The sequence below is a fragment of the Mesoplodon bidens genome, assembly GCF_964165515.1.
Source record: "Mesoplodon bidens genome assembly, chromosome: 7".
NCBI classification, from domain to species: domain Eukaryota; kingdom Metazoa; phylum Chordata; class Mammalia; order Artiodactyla; family Ziphiidae; genus Mesoplodon; species Mesoplodon bidens.
The window spans coordinates 84,659,790-84,682,485 of record NC_138164.1 but is presented as its reverse complement, the minus strand read 5'-3'; the positions used below and the strand labels follow the sequence as shown (position 1 = coordinate 84,682,485).

Genomic DNA, 22,696 nt, shown 5'->3' with positions numbered 1-22,696 from the left:
GCTGTCCAAATAACAGCCAAACATGAAGAAATGTTTTGAAGTTAATGAGTGGAAATGAGAGATACATCTATATCACATTTTAACACTTTGATTCTCTTGAACAATTAGCCACTTTCCTTATTGGACATGGATGTAAGCTGACTTTTTAAAATAGGTAGTGATTTCCCAATACTATTGAAAATAGAATATTGGTATTTTCAAATTATCCAGAGGAAGAAGCAACCCTAAGGAATCATAAGGGAATGAATTTTCATAACATAAAAGCTCTTAGAGATGGAAGGGAAAATAAAAACACACCCATCCACTGAATGACAGGGGCCTGGTTGTATTCTGACTCCTGACTCTTGTGAAAAGGGATTGTCTGAACGTATAATGAGTCTCAGACAGTCAGATGTGTGTAGTTTTATTTGCCAACACTTGTCTAACCACATCTTTGTGCAACCAAATCTTCACTGATTTACTGTCAGTATTATTTATAGTTTTGGGTCTTTCTTTTTAGGGAACTGAGTTTATTATTGCTGGCATATTTAATTACTGGTAATACATTCTCACCAGGAATGCTAATGAGCCAGTGATTTAGGTGGCTGATCTGTCTTCTCTTGCCAACAGAAAGTGTTAGGTCCATATTTGCATGGGGTTGGCTACCTTCAAGGATAGAAAGAAATGAACACACATCTCGCCAACGAATGGCCTTTTGTCTGACTGGCATGGGCTACTGTTCTCCTTTCTATGCCAATCTCCTTCCTGAAGACTCTATAAACACTAGTGGAAAACACTACTCTTTAAAAGTTAAACAAGAAAGTAGAGCTCACCTTGCTCTGCTTTGTCAGCAGAGATTGAGGTTACAGAAGTGGGAGCCTGAGAGTCACTCTCAGTTGACTGGAAGAGTGAGGTAGATTGGCTCAAGTTCTTTGAGTAAGCATAGCTCTGGGCCAGGCAAGGCAGGGATCTCCGAGATGGTTTTAATGAAGTTTCTTTTGCTATCTCACTCTTGCTTATATTCATACCTGTAAATTCAAAATGGCAAGTTTTAGCAACAAGAAATAATCAGCAGAAATCAACAAATAATTTTAATTCTTGTGATGGCTGTTTCAGAAATGTACTCTTGAAAAGCATCACCTAGGGATTAGCACTAGTTGAATTCGTTTGTTTCTATATTGTCAGAGGAAGTGTTTTGAGATTTTTGTCAAATAGTTATGAGAAATAAACAGCTCCTCTTCCAGTTTGAGCTTTCACTGTTTTTTAAAGGTTCTGTAAAAAAGAAACTGAGGTTTAAATTCATTTGGAGAGTTATGAGAACAATAATTTGGATTGTCTTTGGATAAATTTAACCATTTAGGTTTTTAAGCAGTAAAATAAATAAAACCTAATGCGTAGAAATTCAAATTACTATTATTAACCAGAGCACTTCTTTCTATAACCTATCCTCCTTTAAACACACCATATAATGTACTAATAGTGATCAAGAGGCTGGAAAGCAACAGCATACATGGTTTAGTACAAAAACTGACCAGCAGGGGGACAGCATTCCTGTGCTTCGTGTAACAGTCCCTCTCCTCATGCAGAGAAGACTGATCTTCCAGAAGAAAGAACGCCCCTCAACAGGACTCTGCCTCCATAATTGGAAGTCCCAGTAACTGTATTCTCCCAGCAATGAATGACCCCATGTCCCTGTATGCCCCTGTCCCCATCCATCCTCATCCCCCTTACGTTAATCCCAGGGCATTCCTCAGCCCTGGAATACTGCTATGGGTATTCAGGTATATGCCTTTTTTGCACATATTGAGTATTTCTCTAAGAGGAAACACTTAGATGTACAACTGCTGGTTTGAAGGGCATGAATATTTATCATTTGGATAAATAATGCCAAACTGCCTTCCCTAAAAGCTTTATCTTTTCACACTTCCCCAAATAGTACAAGATGGAATCCATTTCTTTATGAAATTCCTTGGGGAACTCTAGATAGTATCATTTGTTTTAATTCTGAATAAAATAAAAAGCCAACAAACAAAAAAACAAAAAAAAATTGTTTTAATCTTCATGTTACAGATTGAACATGTTTTCATACATTTCTAGCCAATTATAATTCTTAAGTGACTAAGCTATTTTATAGTTTTTCTAGTGTGTTGTTAGGCTTTTTCTTATTATTTTATAGTATGTGTGTGTGTATATATATATGCAGGAGTTTGGGGTATCAACCCTTCATGCAGTTAAAAATCCACATACAATTTAAAACCAGCCCTCTGTCTCCACTGTTCCTATCAGTAGTTCTGCATCTGCAGATTCAACCAACCTCAGATTGTGTAGTACTGTAGAATTTTTTATTGAAAACAATCCATGTGTAAGGGGACCCTCACAGTTCAAACTTTTGCTGTTCAAGGGTCAACTGTATATACATTCATATATACATATATACATTTATATGTATATAGTATTTTAGTGACTACATATTAAATGTAATATATGCTGTGTTTATTTCATTTAGTTTTCTAACGATCTTACCAGGCAGACATTATACCTATTAGCTATGTGGAAACTGAGACTTAGAGAGGATATGTAACATTCCTTATATCACACCAACAAGAAAACTGTTTGGAATTTATATTCCAAACAGTTTCTAATGCTAAAACCATCACATCATGTTGCATCCATAAATTAAGTTTGAAACTCCTGCACACCATCCATTTACCTCGAAAATCACAGACACTGAAATGTAAAGAACAGACACCAAAATTCATTCTGGTAGAGGCTAAAACTCAGACGGAATATACCTAGAAACACATCTGCTTTTACCACCTTCCCTATTCACCTGCCCATATTCTCTATATTAAAGTAAATTTCAGGGGCTTCCCTGGTGGCGCAGTGGTTGAGAATCTGCCTGCTAATGCAGGGAACATGGGTTCGAGCCCTGGTCTGGGAAGATCCCACATGCTGCGGAGCAACTAAGCCCGTGAGCCACAACTACTGAGCCTGCGTGTCTGGAGCCTCCGCAACAAGAGAAGCCACGATAGTGAGAGGCCCGCGCACCATGATGAAGAGTGGCCCCCACTTGCCACAACTAGAGAAAGCCTCGCACAGAAACCAAGACCTAACACAGCCAAAAATAAATAAATTAAATTTCAAATGTAGTGATTGAAAGGTGAAAAAGACAAAGTGAACTCACCAGTATATACAGCACTCAAGTAATGAAAATTTTGCCTTGCAATTACTCATCTTAATTCCATTTTTGAGACAGAGTAGAATCTGGGTCTTAATAGGTGCGGGCAAGGGGTATAGACAGGAAAGGTATATTTTCAGTAATTATCATATTTATTATAAGACAAACATATTTAACTAAACTCTACTCATATTGTTTCGGTCAATACTTTTTGGCTACTTTATAATCAGCTCATGAATTAACTCCAGATTTCTAAGGATATTTTCAAATGCATGAATTCAACTAAAGACAAGCAGAGGTACCAATGTTCATTGCCCTTTGAGACAAATGAGAATCTTGAAAAAAAAAATAACAAGACAATTTTTGAAAGAGGTTCTATAGAAATAAGACATAGTTGAATAGATGAAATGCAGACAAACCTAGCAGTAGGGATTTTATCTTCCTGTTTTATAAAAAAAAAGTATTTATTTTCACATTAATTCTCAGTGTGAAAATAAAATGTGAACTAGAAAGGGACTGAAGAAAGAATTATGAATTGATCCAGTCTCTTAGCCCTCTGGGACTCTGTAATGATAAGAAAGGAAAATACCCTTTTGAAGAGGAATTTCCCAAGGCCCACAGAACTCATACTGAAATCCTACACATACACCATACAGTCGCCCTTATTTAAGGACCGACTAGTGTTTTCTATACTACATTCAAGGAATAGCACAGGAAAAATCTGTCCTAGTAGTTTTTTATGCCTGTGAATATTTTATCATGTGGTCTTATATCTTCTTTTATTTAGGAAACACAGATGTAGAATATTAAAAGATCAGTTTTTTATTACTGGGCTCTGGTTGAGAATTGCCTTTTACTCTAGAATAACATATAAGTAAAAGAATAAATATTATTTTGGAGGTGGAGGTACACAGATGGAAGATGGTGATAGTTGCTAGTAAAGATATTAGATTCAGAGAGAAATGCCTTGGGCCCCTGAGAAATGGCCTTGATGGGGACTCTATAATAATACTAGTCACCTTAATACACTGACCCCAGCATGTATGTTCAAAAACTGTTCTTTGAGCTAAAGATGACAATCACATTGGTAGATATTATTATTTTATAAACCAATATAGGGTGAGACTAGCTTTATGCATATCAATGTTGTCAGTATTTTCCACCATGATTCATCCCTGTATTCACCTAGTCATTGAGGAGATGTTATTTGGGCTTTTGCTCTCTGCAGGCATCCTGCTGACACTGCGTATACAGTGGTGAACAAGGTGGACATATAATTCCTGTCCTCATGGGACTTCCATTCTAGTAGAGTGTCAGACATTGACCAAACAAATAAATATGTATATACACATAAATTGTCTGAAATGCTATGAAAATACAGGCATGGTTATATTATGGAGAATAATAAAGGGGACTTTCTTTATGAAGTGGTCGGGGACATTTTGTCTGAAGAAGTGACATGTTAGGTCAAAAAATAAAAAGGAACCTAACATACAGAAAGGTGTTTATGTATGTTTGTGTTGATGTTTATATATATATGTATGTTTGTGAGGGGTGCTTTTAGGCAAAGATAATAACGTGTGTGAAAGCCCTGAGGTATGAAAATTGCAATGTATTTATAAACTGGAAACAACAACAACAACAAAACTGTTTGCAGTATAGTAAGTGAGAGAAAGAAGTGTAAAGGAGCTATAGCTGCAGTCCAGGTAGGGGATAAAAATTACCTACTGTTCTTTGGGGAATTCTGCATATGCTTATTTGCTCATTATTTTCCACAAATTTATCTGCCTTATATCCTTTTTTTGAATAATTGCATTTGCCAAAAATCATAAGATATTTTAAATATGATCACTTCAAATGGGAAATGAAATTGGGAGAGGCAATGAAACTTACTTACTCTAGGTCATAAATCAAGCAACTGGCAGAACTGAATGTGAATGTTATGGTCATTGGATTCCAAAACCCATGATCTTTTCAGAATGCTCCATGGTTCTTCATGAACCCCAGTCCTGGATGGGTCATTACCATGGTTTCACTTGGTAGAAATATCACACAAATTTTAAGCAGAGATCTCTGAATGTAGAAATCACAGAGTGAAAGCAAACCTCAGAACCTGTAATTCTATACCCACAATCTTAGACAACTATGAAATATATGTTGATGAAAAATGAATATGTGCTCTTTGGTACACATTAACTGGGAATGTCTACCCATCATCTATGAAACTGTTGTTCTTTTGCTGATCTATAATAGATATGAATAATATAAAATCTGCTATGAGTTAATAATGTGTGTAACTGATTCACACAAAACAAGTTATCAGCTATTATTTGTAATCCTAATCATTATTTTTCAGTTTCCATCATTTAGTTAACAACGTGTGTAACTGAGTTATATGAAATAAATATTAATGATTATTTTTAAACTTAATTTTTATTCATTCAGTGTTCTATCATTTATTTAACAATTCCAAACAATTATTGAGTTCTTTCTCTGGACCAGAATTTAACTCAGTGTTGGGTGAAAATGGTGGTCACTATCAGAAGTGTATATATATAAATAAAAGCAGTTCTTTTTATTAAAAACTAATATACAAAATACGGATAAGGCATCATCATTAGATTGAATTAAATCTAATATATATCACTTGGGGAAGAATTAACATCTTAATTATGCCAAGTCTTCTAGTCCATGAATCTCATATGGTTATTTATTTAGGTCTTTCTTTGATTGATTGAACTATATTTCTGTAGTTTTCTTCATACAAATCCTGTACATAGTTTATTAGATTTATAGCTAACTATTTCATTTTGTTGGAGCTTTTACAAAAGATAGTATCTTTTTAAACTTTAGTTTTTCACTGTTCATTTTTCAATCGTGCATTGCTAATGTACAGAAATGCAATTAATTTTTGTTTATTGCCATTGTATTCTGTGAACTTTCAAAATTATTTATTAGTTCTAGGTATGATAAACATTTTGTAGATTACTTGGAATTTTCCACATAGACTATCATGTTGTCTGCCAGAAAGGGTACTTTAATTTATTACTTTCCAACTGAATACCTTTTATTTCTTTTTCTATCCTCATTTTATTTTCTAGAACTTCCAACAGAATATTGAATAGCAGTGGTGAAAGTGGAAAATCTTGCCTAGTTCCTGATCTTGGGGGAAAGCAAGCTCTCATGATTAAGTATGATGTTAGATGTAAATTTGTTGTAAATGCATTTATCACATGGAGGAAGTCTCTTTCTAACCCTAGGTTGCTGACATTTTTATCATGATAGATGTGGAATGTCTTTTTCTGCATTTATTGATATATCATGTAGTTTTCCTCTCAAGTCTGTTAGTGTGGTAAATTATAATGATTGTTTTTTGAGTGCTGAACCAACCTTGCATTCTTAGGTGATATTTAATATATTTAATTCTCACAGTAATCCTGAAAAACGTTTTGATTATGCATATTTAAGATATTGAGAAAATTAGAGTTAACTTAAGGACATTCAGCCCAGTAATTGCCAAACCTATGAACTGAACTCAAGTCCATGAGAGGCCTGAGCTATGTTCCTTTTACCATAGCACCCTGCCTTTTACAAATATGCAAGAAGAAATATTATTAATGGCCTCTAGGCAACAACAAAGACTCTCCCTCTCTATACTCCACTTCCAAGGTAAAGAGGTCCTGGTAATGTTCTAGAAAATGGACATGTTTGTTCCAGAGTTCTTAAGAGTGAAGCCAATGGGTATACTGATAAAAGAGATCACAAACTCTGGCATGTACAGCCTCTCTCTTGGTCTTGCCTTTTCACTATATTTGTCTTCCATGTGTTGGGATTTGTGAAGGTGAAGCAAAAACAGTATAGGGCTTATGCAGCTAACCTTTTGGAGGATAGTTTAACTAGTTTAGACTACTCCTTAGGGATATGTTTTCATTTTCTTTCAGATTTCCTGGTGTTTATTAAGGTTCTGAAAGAATGTGACTTTAAGGTTCAAAATTAGATATAGGCCTAGAAGAAAGAAACCTAAAAGGCCACTAGATCTGCTGTTATTTTATATCTTAAAGCATAGTCCAGCTCAGCAGAGCTAATAATTTCACCTAGAATTTGAGGCCAAGGCCCTAGTTAGAAAAAAATAAAACAACAAAAAAACACACTGTCTTGTGTCTTCTCTGCATATCTTTCTCATGAATCTATTTTAAGATTTGAAAATAAATTTCCTGGGTCTCAGTTAAATCTTTATCTTAATTCAAGAAATGCTTACAAATCCTTAGGGATTCTATGCTCACATTCTTTGTCTAGTTCCACAGCATTATTGGAATTTACTTACTGAATAGTGATACCAACATTCAAATAATGTCTAAGGGACAATAAAAAAGTGCTTTAAAATAAATATACATATATTTTTTATTTAGGGTAGAGAAGGAGAGTAGAGTTTGGATGATCTTAGGAAGAATATGACTGGAGTATCTACAGCAAGACCACTTGTTATGTAAAACGAAAGTTATTAAGAAAACAATTGCCAACCTATACAAAATCAATGCTCAGCACTTTAGTTATTATATCAAAGCTGAAAGCAGTAAGATGTTTAAGAATAAATCATTTAATTCAGTAAAAGTCTAATGTCAAAAACCTCAAGGGAGCTTCATTGCCTCCTAATTTTCTTTTAAAAGCTATCTGAGTATAAATGTTCTAATCTTGTCACTATAGAATGAAGAATGTATTTTAAATTGATAGACTGACATTATAAAAAAGAATGTTTTGAAGTCACTCACGATATGCAGAAATTTCATGCCCAGTTCAAAGATAGAGAAAAAGGGAACATGTTCCTTGCTTTATTTCCCTGGTTTTCAAGGAATCACTTGTCCTTGATAGGTTTTCTTCCAAAATGGTACACGAAAGAACAAAGAAGTGTTCTGGAATTTTCCTTTCTACTCTTTAAAAAGGAAAATGGACTGATGGATGAAGAAGAGCTGCTTTTTTCAATAGGAAAAAAAATGAACAGCAAAGAAATGTGAATAGATTCAAAAGACAAGAGCCCACTGGCTGCTTTGTCTCTTCCAATGGAAACTATAGCCATATTTTTTTATTCAGATATGCATTGTCAGTAAAGGTTACTTTATTTATTTTTACCTTACTGACTGGATTCCAGACCTTTTGCAGTCAGAGGCAGCAGTGGTCAAACAGGTGAGACTGGAATTGGTATAGGTCACAAACACAGTTCAGGGTATGGCACTGAACCTCTGAATATAATAATCATTAGGCCTAATAGGCCTTTTTAAGGACATACTGTTATGTGAATGAAAAGGTGTAGATGGGACTCTCATTTCAAAAGGGAATACCCCAGCAGGTCTAGCATACAGTATTTTTCAATATGTCAGTTGGTATAGTGGTCTCAGGGCAGTGCTAAGAATATTCAGTAGCTCCTAAAGAGATTCCAGATAGACCTGGGCATATAAAGGCCTTAAAGTAGCTTACTTGCATCTCCAAACAGACATACACACACACATGCACACACATACACACATATACTCATACCTACCCCAAGTAACATTTGGTCAGTCTGACCCTCTGCCTTGGTACCCATGGCTACTTCACAACCACAGTTGTGTGTTTTGGGGTTGGGAGTATGGTTTCAGGATAAAAGAAATCACTCCTCTAAACTATAAGCAATTTCCCCAAAATCGAAACAAATAAATTGGCCTGATCATAATGGTCATGGACAATTCTAAGGAAGAGTACTGCATATTATTTTTTTTTAAATCCCAAAGCAGGGGATTACTCCAATGCTAGATTTGGATTAACTTCCAGATTCTGGACAATTTCAATTCCAAGACTGCAATATACTATGGTTTTCAGTGTTAAATTTTGTGATTCTGTTTCTAAGAGAAGTCTCAAGGCCTTTATTTCAAGTTTTGTTCTAGTTCTTCTCAGCCCTACTTTATTTAACCTCTTTTCAGTTTCTTTAAGTCTGCAACTGTGAAGCTGCCAATAAATGCAAGAAGGCTATAAACTCAGGTAGCATATGTTTATAGACTTGGGCAGGAGCCATTGTGTGTAAGTTCTCTTCACTAACCCAATCCCTTTGTTCTGTTTTTGAAAGAAATAACAAGGGAACTCAAAGATTAAATTGATGAAAGGAGTACATAATATAGTTTATGACACTAGTGCTTTGAGGTTAAGTTCTAAAGTAACTCCTAAGGTAAGGGGTTAGTTTCATATTAAATTCATTTTCAAGTTAAACTGGTTCTCCAACATATTAAAATAGACTGAAATTTATGATAGTTTTATATATAGGTTAAAATAATAATATTTCTCTACAAACATAGAAAGACTAATTATAGTAAGATCAAAAAATTAGACAATTCCAAGGAAATGCATTTAAGTCACTTTCAGATAACAGTTTCCCCCAAATGCATGGCATAGCATCCTTCATATATTCTTATTTAGGGATTAAAAGAGTATACCATAGGGCTTCCCTGGTGGCGCAGTGGTTGAGGGTCCGCCTGCCGATGCAGGGGACACGGGTTCGTGCCCCAGTCCGGGAACATCCCACATGCCGCGGAACGGCTGGGCCCGTGAGCCATGGCCACTGGGCCTGCGCGTCTGGAGCCTGTGCTCCACAACGGGAGAGGCCACAGCGGTGAGAGGCCCGTGTACCGCAAAAAAAAAAAAAAAAAAAAAAAAAAGAGTATACCATAAAGACAGTATAATTATTATCTTCAGTTAAACAATATATAAAGTAATTTCTTCAGTGAAGTACCAATGGGAACAGCATTCAGGGATGATAGGGTGACAACTTGCAAATATGCGTGATTGAACGAGACATAATTCCCTTCACTTCCTTCGCCTGATTTTAAGAGCACCATGGGCAACGTACTGTCAAGGCAGAACTCAGCACTGCTGAGGAAATATAGTTCATGGCTGCCATGGAATTGCAGGATGAGGTACAATTGTAAGTGTGTTCAAGCCATTCCCAACTGTAAGGCACACATATGAAATAGTCTGTGTCTTGTGAATCACTTTTAAAAGAACCCTGATTTCTGGAACACTGGTGACTGCATATAACATTCATTTCCAGAAATATAAAGACATTTTTCTTATTCCACTTACGACTTTAGAGGTTAATGGGGAGTTTAATATATCTAGCAATACATTCAAAAGCATCCATACACTCACACAATCTCCCTTTATTTTTTCCTTAAAAGTAATGTCTCTTTCATTTGAGTTTTAATAGCACCTAGGCTCCTTAACTAATAATGGTAATTTTATTTGCATTGTAATTTTTGCGAGTAAGCTATATTTCTACCATTGAACTCAGTCCCTTGAGGTCAGGGACAACAGATGCTTCCTCATTTTTGCCATAGTAGCTTGGTCAGTGCTTTACATTCACGGAACAACTTGAAGCACTATGTAGATTTCAGTATACCAAGGGCCAGCCATGCTCCTTAAAATATACCAATATACCATCACAGACTAAAAATCCTAAAACAGCTATCAGAGTATTATATCAATAGCAATATTATTTCACTATATGCTACAGCTATTAGATTAAAGTATATTACCTATTAACATGTATACACAGAGATTACTCATGTAATTTTTTGTTTTATGATTTAAAAATTATGATTTTGATGAGTTATTATTTATCAAATAAATCCTTTATTTGACTTCTATTTTTGCTTAGTAAATATTATTATAATGATGATTATATTCATTAAGGGATTTTTATATGCCAGGCACTATGCTAAACCATTTACATACCATATTTCTGATCACATAAAATGTATCATTATCCTCATCTAACAGGTGGCTGAAAATATAGGCTCAGATGGCCTAGTTAAATTGCTTTAGGTCATATAAACAGTTGAGCTAATATTCAAACACAGATTTATATTTATCCAAATCCTGTGGAATTTTCACAATAGCTCTCTTATCTCTATATAAATATTTTGAATTTTTAAATTATAATTTACTTAATTTAAGGAATGATCAGTAAATCACTTGGAAATATTTGTTGTTGGAGAGCATATTAATTAACAGACATAGTGACTGATTTTATGTCATTAATTTTCAATTAATACTCCCCCAATTTTCATGATCAACCACGCACATTGGGAAGTACCTACTTCACTGGTCCTATCGTGGAAAGTTACAAGGAGAGTAGAAAATGTGGGGTTATAACATCTAATCTTAGACTTCATGGAGGGGAAAGGACAAGTGAAAATGCACTCTTCAAATGCAAAGATGGGCAAAACAGTTATACTGCTAACTGTACCTATAATATAGAATATGTAAAACTACAAATAATGAAGAACATAGGAAAGGCAAAAATAGGTGTGGGTTTCTTGAAGTGAGCAAATGAACAGATATGATAAAAAGGAAGTGAGATGCGTACAGAAGTATTCAATAAGTGCATACAAATGCGCCAGCATGTCACTTGGAGATCATACTGGCTAAAGTTTTTGAACATACTTCTGAGTGTTTTGACTTGAATCATTAAAAGTTAGTGCTTGGTGAAATGCAAAATGATATTAGTAGGATCAATTTATTTTGAAAAATCTGGGATAAGTTCCTTTTTATAAGGTCTACTTCTATGCAGTCTAATATTCGCACTATAATTGGCATATCTCCAAAAGAAATGTTAGCTTAACTTATGGTAATTATTGGAGACAGTGGAAATGATAATAAAACACTTTTCTCACATTGGCAAAATTTGCAACTCTTTAGCTAATTTAATTAGACTTAACATTTTTGTTACAATTAACATCTCTTTATCCACACAATAGCTATTATTCACATCAGTCTTCTCTCTTAGACTATAGACTACTTGCAGTCAAGATCTGCAAACTAATATATCTTTATATCTTGCAAACCATGGGACACCATACCCTGCATAGTTTGAAGAATGGGCAAATTCCTGAATGAAAGAATGAAATATTTCAATCCTCAGATACATCTAAGTTGGTTTCCCATGTGACAAATTTTACAAATGGATGCCTCTGTTTCCATCAAAGTTAAGATACTTTTCCCTTTCTCCTACTCTAGAAAATTATTATAATTCAAGCCTAGCAATTTCTCCTAGAACCAGAAAAACCCTCTGCCAGAGGTTCCGGAATCTCAGGTCCCAGGACAGAAAGACAAAGCGGCTTCTGATAGCCAGTAGCATGGTGAGTGCACAGGGTGCCCATCCTCCAAACAATGGAAATATCTACTGATACTGCTCTAACATTAGACTCTGCAGCTCTGCTTATATTATGTCATTCCCTACTCTAAAACTGTCGATGGCTCCCCCAGGGCAGCCTGTTCCACATTCAGACAGTTCCAGCTGTTAAGAACTTTTTGTAGAGCAAAAATCTGCCTGCCTATGGTTCCTGACATTGGTTTGCTCTGCCCTTCAGAAAAAAAAAAAATGCAATCTTTCTTTCATATGACAGCTCTTCAAATATTTGCAGACAGCTATCATTTCCCCTTCAAATTCTGTATTCTCTAAACTAAAGATTTTGTTTCTACAACTGTTTTTTGGGATGTTTCCGAAACACACCATCTTCCTTCAATTCCTATAAAGGTGATGATTTGGGATTCAGTTCAGAATCAACTCTTAACCTGTGCTCGATTTCACTGTGTTATATTTTGCCCAGAGAGAAGTAACATTGTGTAGATATATCTGGAGGTGAGGAAAAAGTTTTTTATTATTGGAAAATAGAGCAGAAAGTGATGGAGAGTGGGGCAGGGGACAGAGATGGGGCTACAGAGGAAAGCAGAGATTAGCTCTTGAATGGCCTTGCATGGCCTACTGAGGAGTTTAGACTTTATCTTAAGGGGAATAAGGAGCCACTGCAAGCTTTTAAGCTGTGGAGTGACACAGTCTAATTCATCTTCTCAGTGTGGAGAATGGATGTGAATAGGATAAGAGTAAGTCATGATAACAAGTGAATAGGCTGCTTCAGTTATCGACAGGAGAACAGAAGGTGGTCTTAGAGCCATGGTTGTGGCTGTGGAACTAGAAAAAAGTAGACAGTTTAGAAAGTTAGAATTCACAGGCCATGAGGTTTGATTGAAAATACTCATTTAATACTAAATATAAAAGAATATCCTGTCAGCACTAGAGTATGTTTCAACAGCACAGAAGCAGAGAGATAGCAGACATTAGTTTCAAGTGGGGATAGTAAAAGTGGTAGAAAAAAATATGTGCCATTTGAGTTATGTCTTGAAGAATGCATGTGGTTTTCAAAGGGCAAAGCTGGATGTACAAAACAGTAAAGCAAATTAACCCAGGCACAGAGGTATATGTATAGTACTAACTGGAACACTCAATTGCAGAAATGTTTGTTTTGTTTTTGCTGATCATTGCACAATGTTGGACTTTGAATTCTATAACATAGTTTTTCCTAATGCATATATATATATATAATTATATATATTATATATAATTCTGTGGAAATTATTCAGGCTGATTTTTAAAATGAGTTAATCTATTTCCTAGAACATAAGAAACTTAAACCAAGTCTTGATTTCTGGAAAACATACATAATCAACTTCACAGTAGATGACAACTTGAGGGGAAAGAGTAAGTATATTTTGTATGATTGGAACAACTGAGGAAATTGATGTTATAGATAATGTCAGACACACCTCCCACTGCCCCTCCAACACACACACACACACACACACACACACACAGCAATAGATTCTTAGACCTTTTAAACCGGGCTGGTTTAATTTTTTATCTACTGCAAAACTTACCCACTTAAAAGTTAACAATAGTTTATATGTTCAGTCTTATTTTGCCAGTGTAATCAGTAGGTCCATATGGACCCCAAACCTTTCTTTTTCTGTGTAATGTAGGTGAAGGGCTAACTAAACCAAAGTTTTCCAAGAATCTTGTGATTACTGAGAAAATTCTATCAAAAGATAAAATGGGATTCCTGTGGAATTCTCACAGGAATTCTCTGTGATATTAAAAATTGCATTCAATGGTCTATCAGCAAAGGCTCTGAGTGATGAAACATGGTGACTTAGAGGGATTCTCTGTTTGATCCCACTTAGAAAATATGTCATCAAGGCTTAGAATGCCAAAAATATAAGAAAAAGGAAAAAAAACCTGTTAGAAGTTGTAGAGTCAGAGGAGACTCTGTAGACAGCTCTGCAGTTTCAATGTGAGGTCCATGGTCACCTGCAGAGTATATTACAATGCAGACTCCTCAGTCCTTTTCCAGGACTACTACATCCCTCAAGAAGGAGTTTAAGAATCTGAATTTTTAATATACATACTCAGGCTCCCTAAGTTTGAAAACTGCTTGTACAATGTAACCTTCACATTTAATCAATAGAGAAACTGACAGAGAAGATAAATGATTTGCTCAAAGTTGCACAAGTAGCTTTTAATGATGATAGGGGACTTGTCTCAAATCTTTTGTGTCACGATTATTTGCTCTTGATCAGTTGCTCTTGACCATTAGCTCAAATGCATGACATTTACAGAGGACAGCCATATACTAGCTTCATCATCTTATAGGTTGGCCTATAAAGAATGTGTGCAGACTTGGCCATTGATATCCTGAGACGCAGTGTCTTCTCAATGGTTTTCAATCATATTTGGTTACTAGGTTTTACCAGCAGAAGTCAGAACACCTAAAAAATAACTAAAGAAATGAACATATATACATTTGTAATTTCTTTGTCAATAAAAAGACATACCTCCTTTCTATTTTCTTTAATAGAAACTGGAAGAAAATAGCATCAAGATTAGAATCTGTGACAAGCCCAGAAAATATTTAGGCAATATTATGACATCGTCCAAGTGAGATAAGAGAATTCCAGAAATGGATTATTTCAAGCATCAGCAAAGTGCTGATAGTAGATAATACCGTATAAAGCAAATGGCATTTTATCTAATTAAATTATTCTTTTTTTTCACTTTGTAGATTTTTTCATGGAAAGAACAAAAAGCTATACAGTGTCTGTGAGGGGGAGAAAAAAAATATCATTTTTTGAATGACTGCTGTGAGGTAAACACTTTAGTAGGCACTGCTATCTAATGACGTTAGATACACACACACAAACACACGGAATTACTTGTTATTCAAATTAGCCGCTATTAACAAATTTACCAAGAATTAGTAATGTGATTTTAAAACTTAATTCCACTGCACAAGACATGGAATTTTATGGTTTTCTTGTAAGTGTCCTATCTTTGGGAGGTATTTTCTGAAAAAAATCACTGTTATATTTCCCCATGCAATTTTTCATCACAACACTGACAATGGTTACATTACTATAGATGTTAGTTTACATAAATGATCCTCCCTCCAACGGCTTGCTAAACTGGAAATGCCTTAAGGAAAAAGAAACCAAAATGAAGTTTAAGTTGAGTAAGGATAATGATTTCTTCTACTGCTCCTGCTACTACTGCCACTAGCACTGACAGATTTTATCAAGCATCAGCAATATTCTAGGAACTCTGCATGTGTTAGCTCTAAACTTTGCAACACAATTTTTCATTAATTACTTTTCTTCTTTATGTAGAATCAAATCTAGAGAAAGGTTTAGTTAGTAAGGGCAGCAATTATTCTACAAATCAGACAGGGAGTAAATTTGCCTTGAGAAGCAGTAGTTTTCCAAAGTGATTAGGCAAAACAATGTTAAACAGGCCTCATAAGGTGTGTAAGCCCAGTATTGGTGCTCTAGAGTCCAACAAAACAGAAGCTCAAATTCATCACATAGCATCACCTGTACAAGTTCTGATGAAGACCAGGAGTTATTCGGTGTAATTTCTTGTTTTGACTCATTCAGTCATCCTGCTATTCAAACATTTACATTACTAAGCACCTACTTTGTGACAGGCACTATTTTAGTTCTATCATATTAAGAGGATGAATAACACAAAGTCCTCCTTTTGTGTAACTCACATACAAGTGGGAAAGATTGTCCATAAAAACATGTAATGTCAGGCTATTTATAAGTGCTCAGAAATGAAACAAAAAGCAGGGTATGAGAACAAAGAATGATGGGCAGTTCAACTTTAGATGGGGAGATCACAAAAGCTCATTCGATGAAGGTGAAGAATGAGCAAAAATCTGTGAAGTGGAGAATAAAGCATGCAAACATATGGGCTGAGAGCATCCCGGTGCAAATGCAAAACGAGTGCAGGCTCTGAATTAGAAAGAGTTTGAAATGTTCAAAGAAGAGCAAAGAGGCCTCTGTGGCTACAGAACAGTGAGCAGGAGAAGAGTAGCAGAAAATAAGGTAAACGAAAAAGCCAGGAACCGTATAATGTAAGAGCCTGTGAACCTCAATAAGGAATTTGCCTTTTATAATACATGAGATGGGAAGTCATTGGAAGGTTAAAAGCAGTGACTTGGTCTGTTGTTTTGAAGGCTTGGCTCGGCTACTAGGAAAGTAGTCGGCTACTCGGAAAATAGGCTGGAGGAAGTAAGGATTGAAACTGGATAATTAAGATGCTACAGAAGTAGTTCAGGCAACAGAAAACAGATATTGAACTAATGTGGTAGTGAGAGAGGATGTGTAAAAAGTCCTATTCAAGCTATATTTTGAAGCTAGAGCCAAAAGGATTTGCTAATGAATTTTGTCACACATTCTCTGTGACTATGTAAAAATAACTGAACCTAATTGAACCTCAATTTCTACATCTTTAGGATAATATGATGTCCTAGTGAAATAATAAATCCAGACAATGCTCACCAGTGACTGCTATTATTGCAAAAAGAGAGAAAACCACTCATTATGTGCCTCCTGATGGAAATATACAACACCAATTATGAGATATTCTTTAACAAAAATTGAATCTGAATCTGATCACACTTAAAAATCTATCTTTCAAGTTACAGGAAACACAGGGGACCAAAGGGATATATTAAACAACATAAAGGGAATATAACTAGCAAAGACTAGAATGTGGGTAAATCTATGAGGTAAAAATTTAAGCTGTCCGTCAAACAAATTGCAAGAGACAAAATGATAGTGAGAGGACCCTATACACTAAAAAAGAGCTGAGAAATATCAACCAATTGCAATGTATGGATCTTTTTAGGTTCTTATTTAAACAACTTCAAAACTCAATTTAAGAAACAATTTGTGAAACATAAACAAGGAATGGATTTTAGTACATGATATTAAGGATGATGATTTTTTAAAGTATGAAAATTATATTTTGGTTTTAGATTTAATTATTATTTAAATTTTAGAGATATGCACTGAAATATTTTATAAAACATGAGATACATGGTGTTTGATGAATACTAATCCAGTGGATGCCAGAAGTGAATAGGAGTATAGATAAAACATGTTTGGCCAGGAGTTGATAATGTTGAAGCTCAGTGTGTGTACATAGGTATTCATTATATGATTCCCTCTACTTTTTATTCATTTGGAATTTTCCATAGTAAAAGATTATAAAACTAAAAAAAGATAATTGAGTAGAAATATTGGCAGGATTGCTGTAAAGCTAATCTAGTCTTACTCTCCAAGTGCATTCTTTTAACCTTTTGGGGAAAAAATGTAACCACGAATGGTAAGAATATGCCTAATATTTGATGAATTAATTACTCTTTTGAGATACTACCCAAAGGAAATAGTTCACAAGCAGCCTTAAGTATGCTTTTTACATTTATTGGTTTTCCACCCAAAACTCCATTTCCCACATCACTGCAATCAGGACCCAGATTTTGTTCAGGCATCCACTATTTTAAAAAGGTGACTCTATCTTTAGTCAGTTATAAATTCTGAGAAGTCCAAGCCAGTGGTGGTAATACTATTTCTTTTAACTGTAATCTGCCTATAACTGAGCATGTGACCTAGTTTGTGTGGATGGAAAGTGAAGGGAAATATGTTAATGGGGCATATGGGAAAGTTTTCCCACTCTGAAAAGGAGATATAAGGAAAAGACTCTACCTTTTTTTACAGTGTGATATTGTGTTTGTGCATAACTAGAGAACAAGACTCTAAAGACGGTAGTTCAGATAGATGTATATAACCTGGGTCCTTGTTGACAACCTTGAGCAAGTATTGATAAATTGGTGCATTAAACAATACTGAAGGAGCCCTAATTTGGAATTGCTGCTTTTGTGAGAAAATGTTCCTCATTGTTTAAACTGTTTTGAATTAGGTTTTATGCTATTGCCAAATCAGAATTTATTTTAAAACAGCAGGAGTTTGGAAGTAACAGACTTTAAAATGTGGAACAGAATGAGTGAAGAAGTTAGAGTCCGGTCAGTAAACTATTCTCTGCAGGTCAAACCCGGACTTGCCACTTATTTTTGTAAGTAAATTTCATTGCTACACAGCCTGTCTAGTTGTTTACATATTGACTACAGCTCCTTCATGCTATTATGTCAGAATTTAGTGGTTCTGACAGAGACCATGTGGCTTGCAAACCCCAAAGTATTTACTATCTGGTCTTTTACAGAAGAAAGTGTGCCAAACTCCACCATGCAGCAAAGGGCACCAAGGATCCCATTATTTCAGGCCTGGGAGATGACAGTCCCTGTTATGAGCTTGTAAAATAGTTACATATTTTTCAACTTTTACTCAGTTACTCATCTTAGGGGAAATAATAAAAAAATAAATCAGAATGCTTTCATAGAAGGACTGATTCCCACTTTTTTTTAGTAAAATTTTTCAAGAAAAGATAAAATTTATATAAAGCTGCTGCATAAGAAAAAAGCAGGGAGGGAGTAAAATATAGCTTTTCTAAGGACATGTTTTGTGGCATACAATAAAAAGCAATTTTTTTGGACTTTCATAAGGCTGGAAACTACTTTCCATTTCACACTAAAGTTGGTGACAGAAAAGCCAGGGAAGCAGAAAATTTAGCAAGGAAGTTGTCAAAATATAGAAAAATGTGGGCTTCCCTGGTGGCGCAGTGGTTGAGAGTCCACCTTCCGATGCAGGGGACACGGGTTCGTGCCCCGGTCCGGGAAGATCCCACATGCCGCGGAGTGGCTGGGCCTGTGAGCCGTGGCTGCTGAGCCTGTGCGTCCGGAGCCTGTGCTCCGCAACGGGAGAGGCCACAACAGTGAGAGGCCCACGTACAGAAAAAAAAAAAAAAAAAAAAAAAAAAAAAAAAATATATATATATATATATATATATATATATATATATATATATATATATAAATGTGACTAAGAGCTGGGAGTCTCATGTTATACAAGATTACACAATATCGGGCTGTTGCTCTTAGTGCATGGGATTGACAAGAAACAAGTGACCAGCTGCATATTAAATTAGAATGAAACTTTAACGTTAAAGAAACCAATTTCTGTTTCACAAAATCCTCTAATTGTTCAACTACTAAGATCATCCTTGTATCCTTGAATTTAGATATCAGGAAGTGTATTAACCATGTGCTTTCTCTAGAAAGGCCTTCTCCCATCTCAGATAAGTCCATGAAGGAGAATGACAAGGGAGATTTTCTCAGAAGGTAAAACTAGGACAATGAAGGACAATAAATGGGGGAAATTATTTTAGAGAACAGACTCAGGGGCTATTCCATGATTAGCTGATCCCAGAACTCACTCCACTTCCATGACCAAAAACTTTTCCTGTTCGCAGGGATATGCTGTATGTCAAGTCACAATGACTACTGTTTTTGATATCCCGGTATCCCTTTTGGAAATGGACGTTTTTTGCCAATATCCTGTTCCTTTTGTGCCATCTTATAATGGGTATCTAAAAGTGAATGATAATTTTTACACATAGAAACATATAAAAAACTTTCTAAAAAGAATAGCAACAGTAAACAGAAACACTTGACTTCTGGATGAAAGCAGTTCATGAAGGCAATTTGGTATTTTCTCTCTTTTTGGGCTGTGAGGTGTCTAAGTGTTACTGATGTGTGCACATAGTAAAAAGGATATACATGTATGGAGCAGAGAGATAGGCTATGAGATATATTATTAGTTATTTATTGAAAAAATTTCTCCATTTCCTTCTTACTAATGGAAACCTCATTTTCTTTCATTGTTTAGTATATATATGTGTGTGTAATTTGTGGTGAATGCTTTGTTCACCACTGTATCTTCAGCACCTAGCATATTCCCTGGCAGAAGGCAAACATATGAATAAAATTTAAAAAAATTAAATTATGAGGGACTTCCCTGGTGGCGCAGTGGTTGAGAGTCTGCCTGCCGACGCAGGGGATGTGGGTTCATGCCCCGGTCCGGGAAGATCCCACATGCCGTGGAGCGGCTGGGCCCATGAGCCATGGCCGCTGAGCCTGTGCGTCCAGAGCCTGTGCTCCACAACAGGAGAGGCCACAACAGTGAGAGGCCCGCGTATCGAAAAAAAAAAAAAAATTATGAAATAAAAACCAACAGGCCAAATGACAGATGCACTCTGTTTATGTTTACAACTGTCAAATAGGTATGTCTATGGTCAAGGATCAGGATGTGATAAGCAAAACAAAAGCGTTATAATTTGTTACAGTGATTTTTACTACAAAATGGTTTTCAACATTGTTTTATATTATATTTTCAATAAACAAAAAGTAAAATAAAATTTGGCAGTTATTCAGGATGATCTCTTTCTCTCACATGCTATGATTGTCTGTGTTGCCATACATGATCATTTGAGTGCTTCCTCAGTATTAAGATTTGATTGTGAAAATGGCCCAGCAATCCACTGTAAGCTCATGACCAGCAATAACAGAAACCACTTCTCCTGATGACCTCGCATATTAAAGTTTCCTCAAATGTTTGGGTTACAATTGAAAAATGGGCAAAAAGACCTAAATAGACATTTCTCCAAAGAGGATATACACAAGGCCAACAGGCATATGAAAAGATGCTCTACATCACTAGTCACTAGGGAAATGCAAATCAAAACCACAGTGAGATATTACCTCACACCTGTCAGAAGTGCTATTATCAATAAGACAAGAAATAACAAAGTGTTGGCATGGACGTGGAGAAAAGGGATCCCTTGTGTACTATTGCCAGGATTGTAAATTGGTACAGCCACTAAGAAAACAGTATGGAGAATCCTTAAAAAATAAATTTTAAGGAGAATCCTTAAAAAATAATTAACATACGATCCAGCAATTCCACTTCTGAAAATACATCCAAAGAAGTAATACCTATAGTTCTTAAGACTTTAGTGCAAAAGGGCTCCTTGAAACTCACAAAAAGAGAGGGGTGCACAGAAGAAGGTAAAATTGGGCTCTGAGGTAAAATATACCTGAGTCTGGGTATAAATTTATCTTCCCAGATTTTAAGGTTTTGCAGATAAAGTGTCTGTACTGGACAAATTCTGAGTTGAAGGAATATACAAACACCCTATATTCTCAACTCTAAGACTTCATCCATAATATTCCATCTTCCTGGAATGTGCTGTCTCTCTCCCTTACCCCATCATCTACCCAAATTCTAATCATCTTTCTAGACTGAGTTCAACAGTCGCCACATTCACAAAACTGTTCCTGCCCACTTAGTCCACTCCAATTTATAAGTGGCACTTCGGTAGCTTGTGTTCCTCTCTCTCACCTTTCCTTCCAAGGACTGATGAATGAAACAACACCAGGGACACAAGTTCTTCCTGTGATAATCTATCTGGATAGCATCACTCGAGTTTTGCAGGGTACATCCTGTCTGGCTCTATGAGGAAGCCCTACCTCTACCAGACAGTGAAAGCATGGCTTATGATTATTCATGCCTTATACAGTTCCTTTCACTTAGTTAGTCCTAATAATAATCATCCATGCTGCAGTACCCCACATGATCCTGTTTGAAAATCAAGTTAAAATTATAAAACATCTCAGATATACAAAAGACATAGAGTATAATACAGTGAACATCTATGTACTAAAATTTCATATTTGGCAAATATTAGCATTTTTTAATATTTGCTTTGTGTCACATTTTTTAAGTTATAAAACATTTCCCACACACATGAAATATACTTTTTACTTCTTTCCAGCTTTACCCTCCATTCCTCTCCAAAGGTAACACTATACTTATAGGGATCTTTCGAAAATTCATAGAGCCCATTCCCCTCAATCATATGCTGGCTAAGAGTTCTTTATTTCCTGTAAAACCTCTCTCCAGATTGCTTTCAAAATCAATTATGTTCTTTGGCTTCCTCAAAATTAGTGTGTCCAGAACGCTGGATGGAGTGTGATTCTGGGTACACTCTCCCTTAATGGATTGTATATCAGAACTGTCGCTTGGAATTGCACCAGGACATTCTGAGTGTTCTTTTCCTAAATATTTACTGAGCTCTGCAGATTTTAATCACACATTTCTCATGTAAGACAATGCTGTTGTACAGCACCTTTTATTTTCAAGGGCTTTTTTTCATCCATCCTTATAATGATTGAGAAAATTGAAGAGAACAAGTTTTCTTCACCATTTTAGAGCTGATATAAACCATGGAATAGAGGATGTAAGAGATGATCTGTAATTGTCATAACCCACATGGGACTGGACAAAGAAAACATCTTAACATCTTACAGCTGTATTTTTATCTCTTCTCAAAAGTTACACAAAACATACTGACGTTCTTTCCAGGACGTTTTCTTTTTGTATAAG

The 22,696-nt window shown here is 35.6% G+C and overlaps 1 protein-coding gene across 1 annotated transcript in view; it reads right to left on the bottom strand.

Annotated features, from left to right (window-relative positions):
• ANO3 (anoctamin 3) overlaps positions 1–22,696 on the bottom strand; it is a gene marked incomplete at both ends in the record, with an annotated part of 391,580 nt that overhangs the window by 190,787 nt on the left and 178,097 nt on the right. The window contains 1 exon segment of the mRNA XM_081240506.1: positions 813–1,007. Within this exon segment, the coding sequence (XP_081096632.1) occupies positions 813–1,007 (195 nt within the window).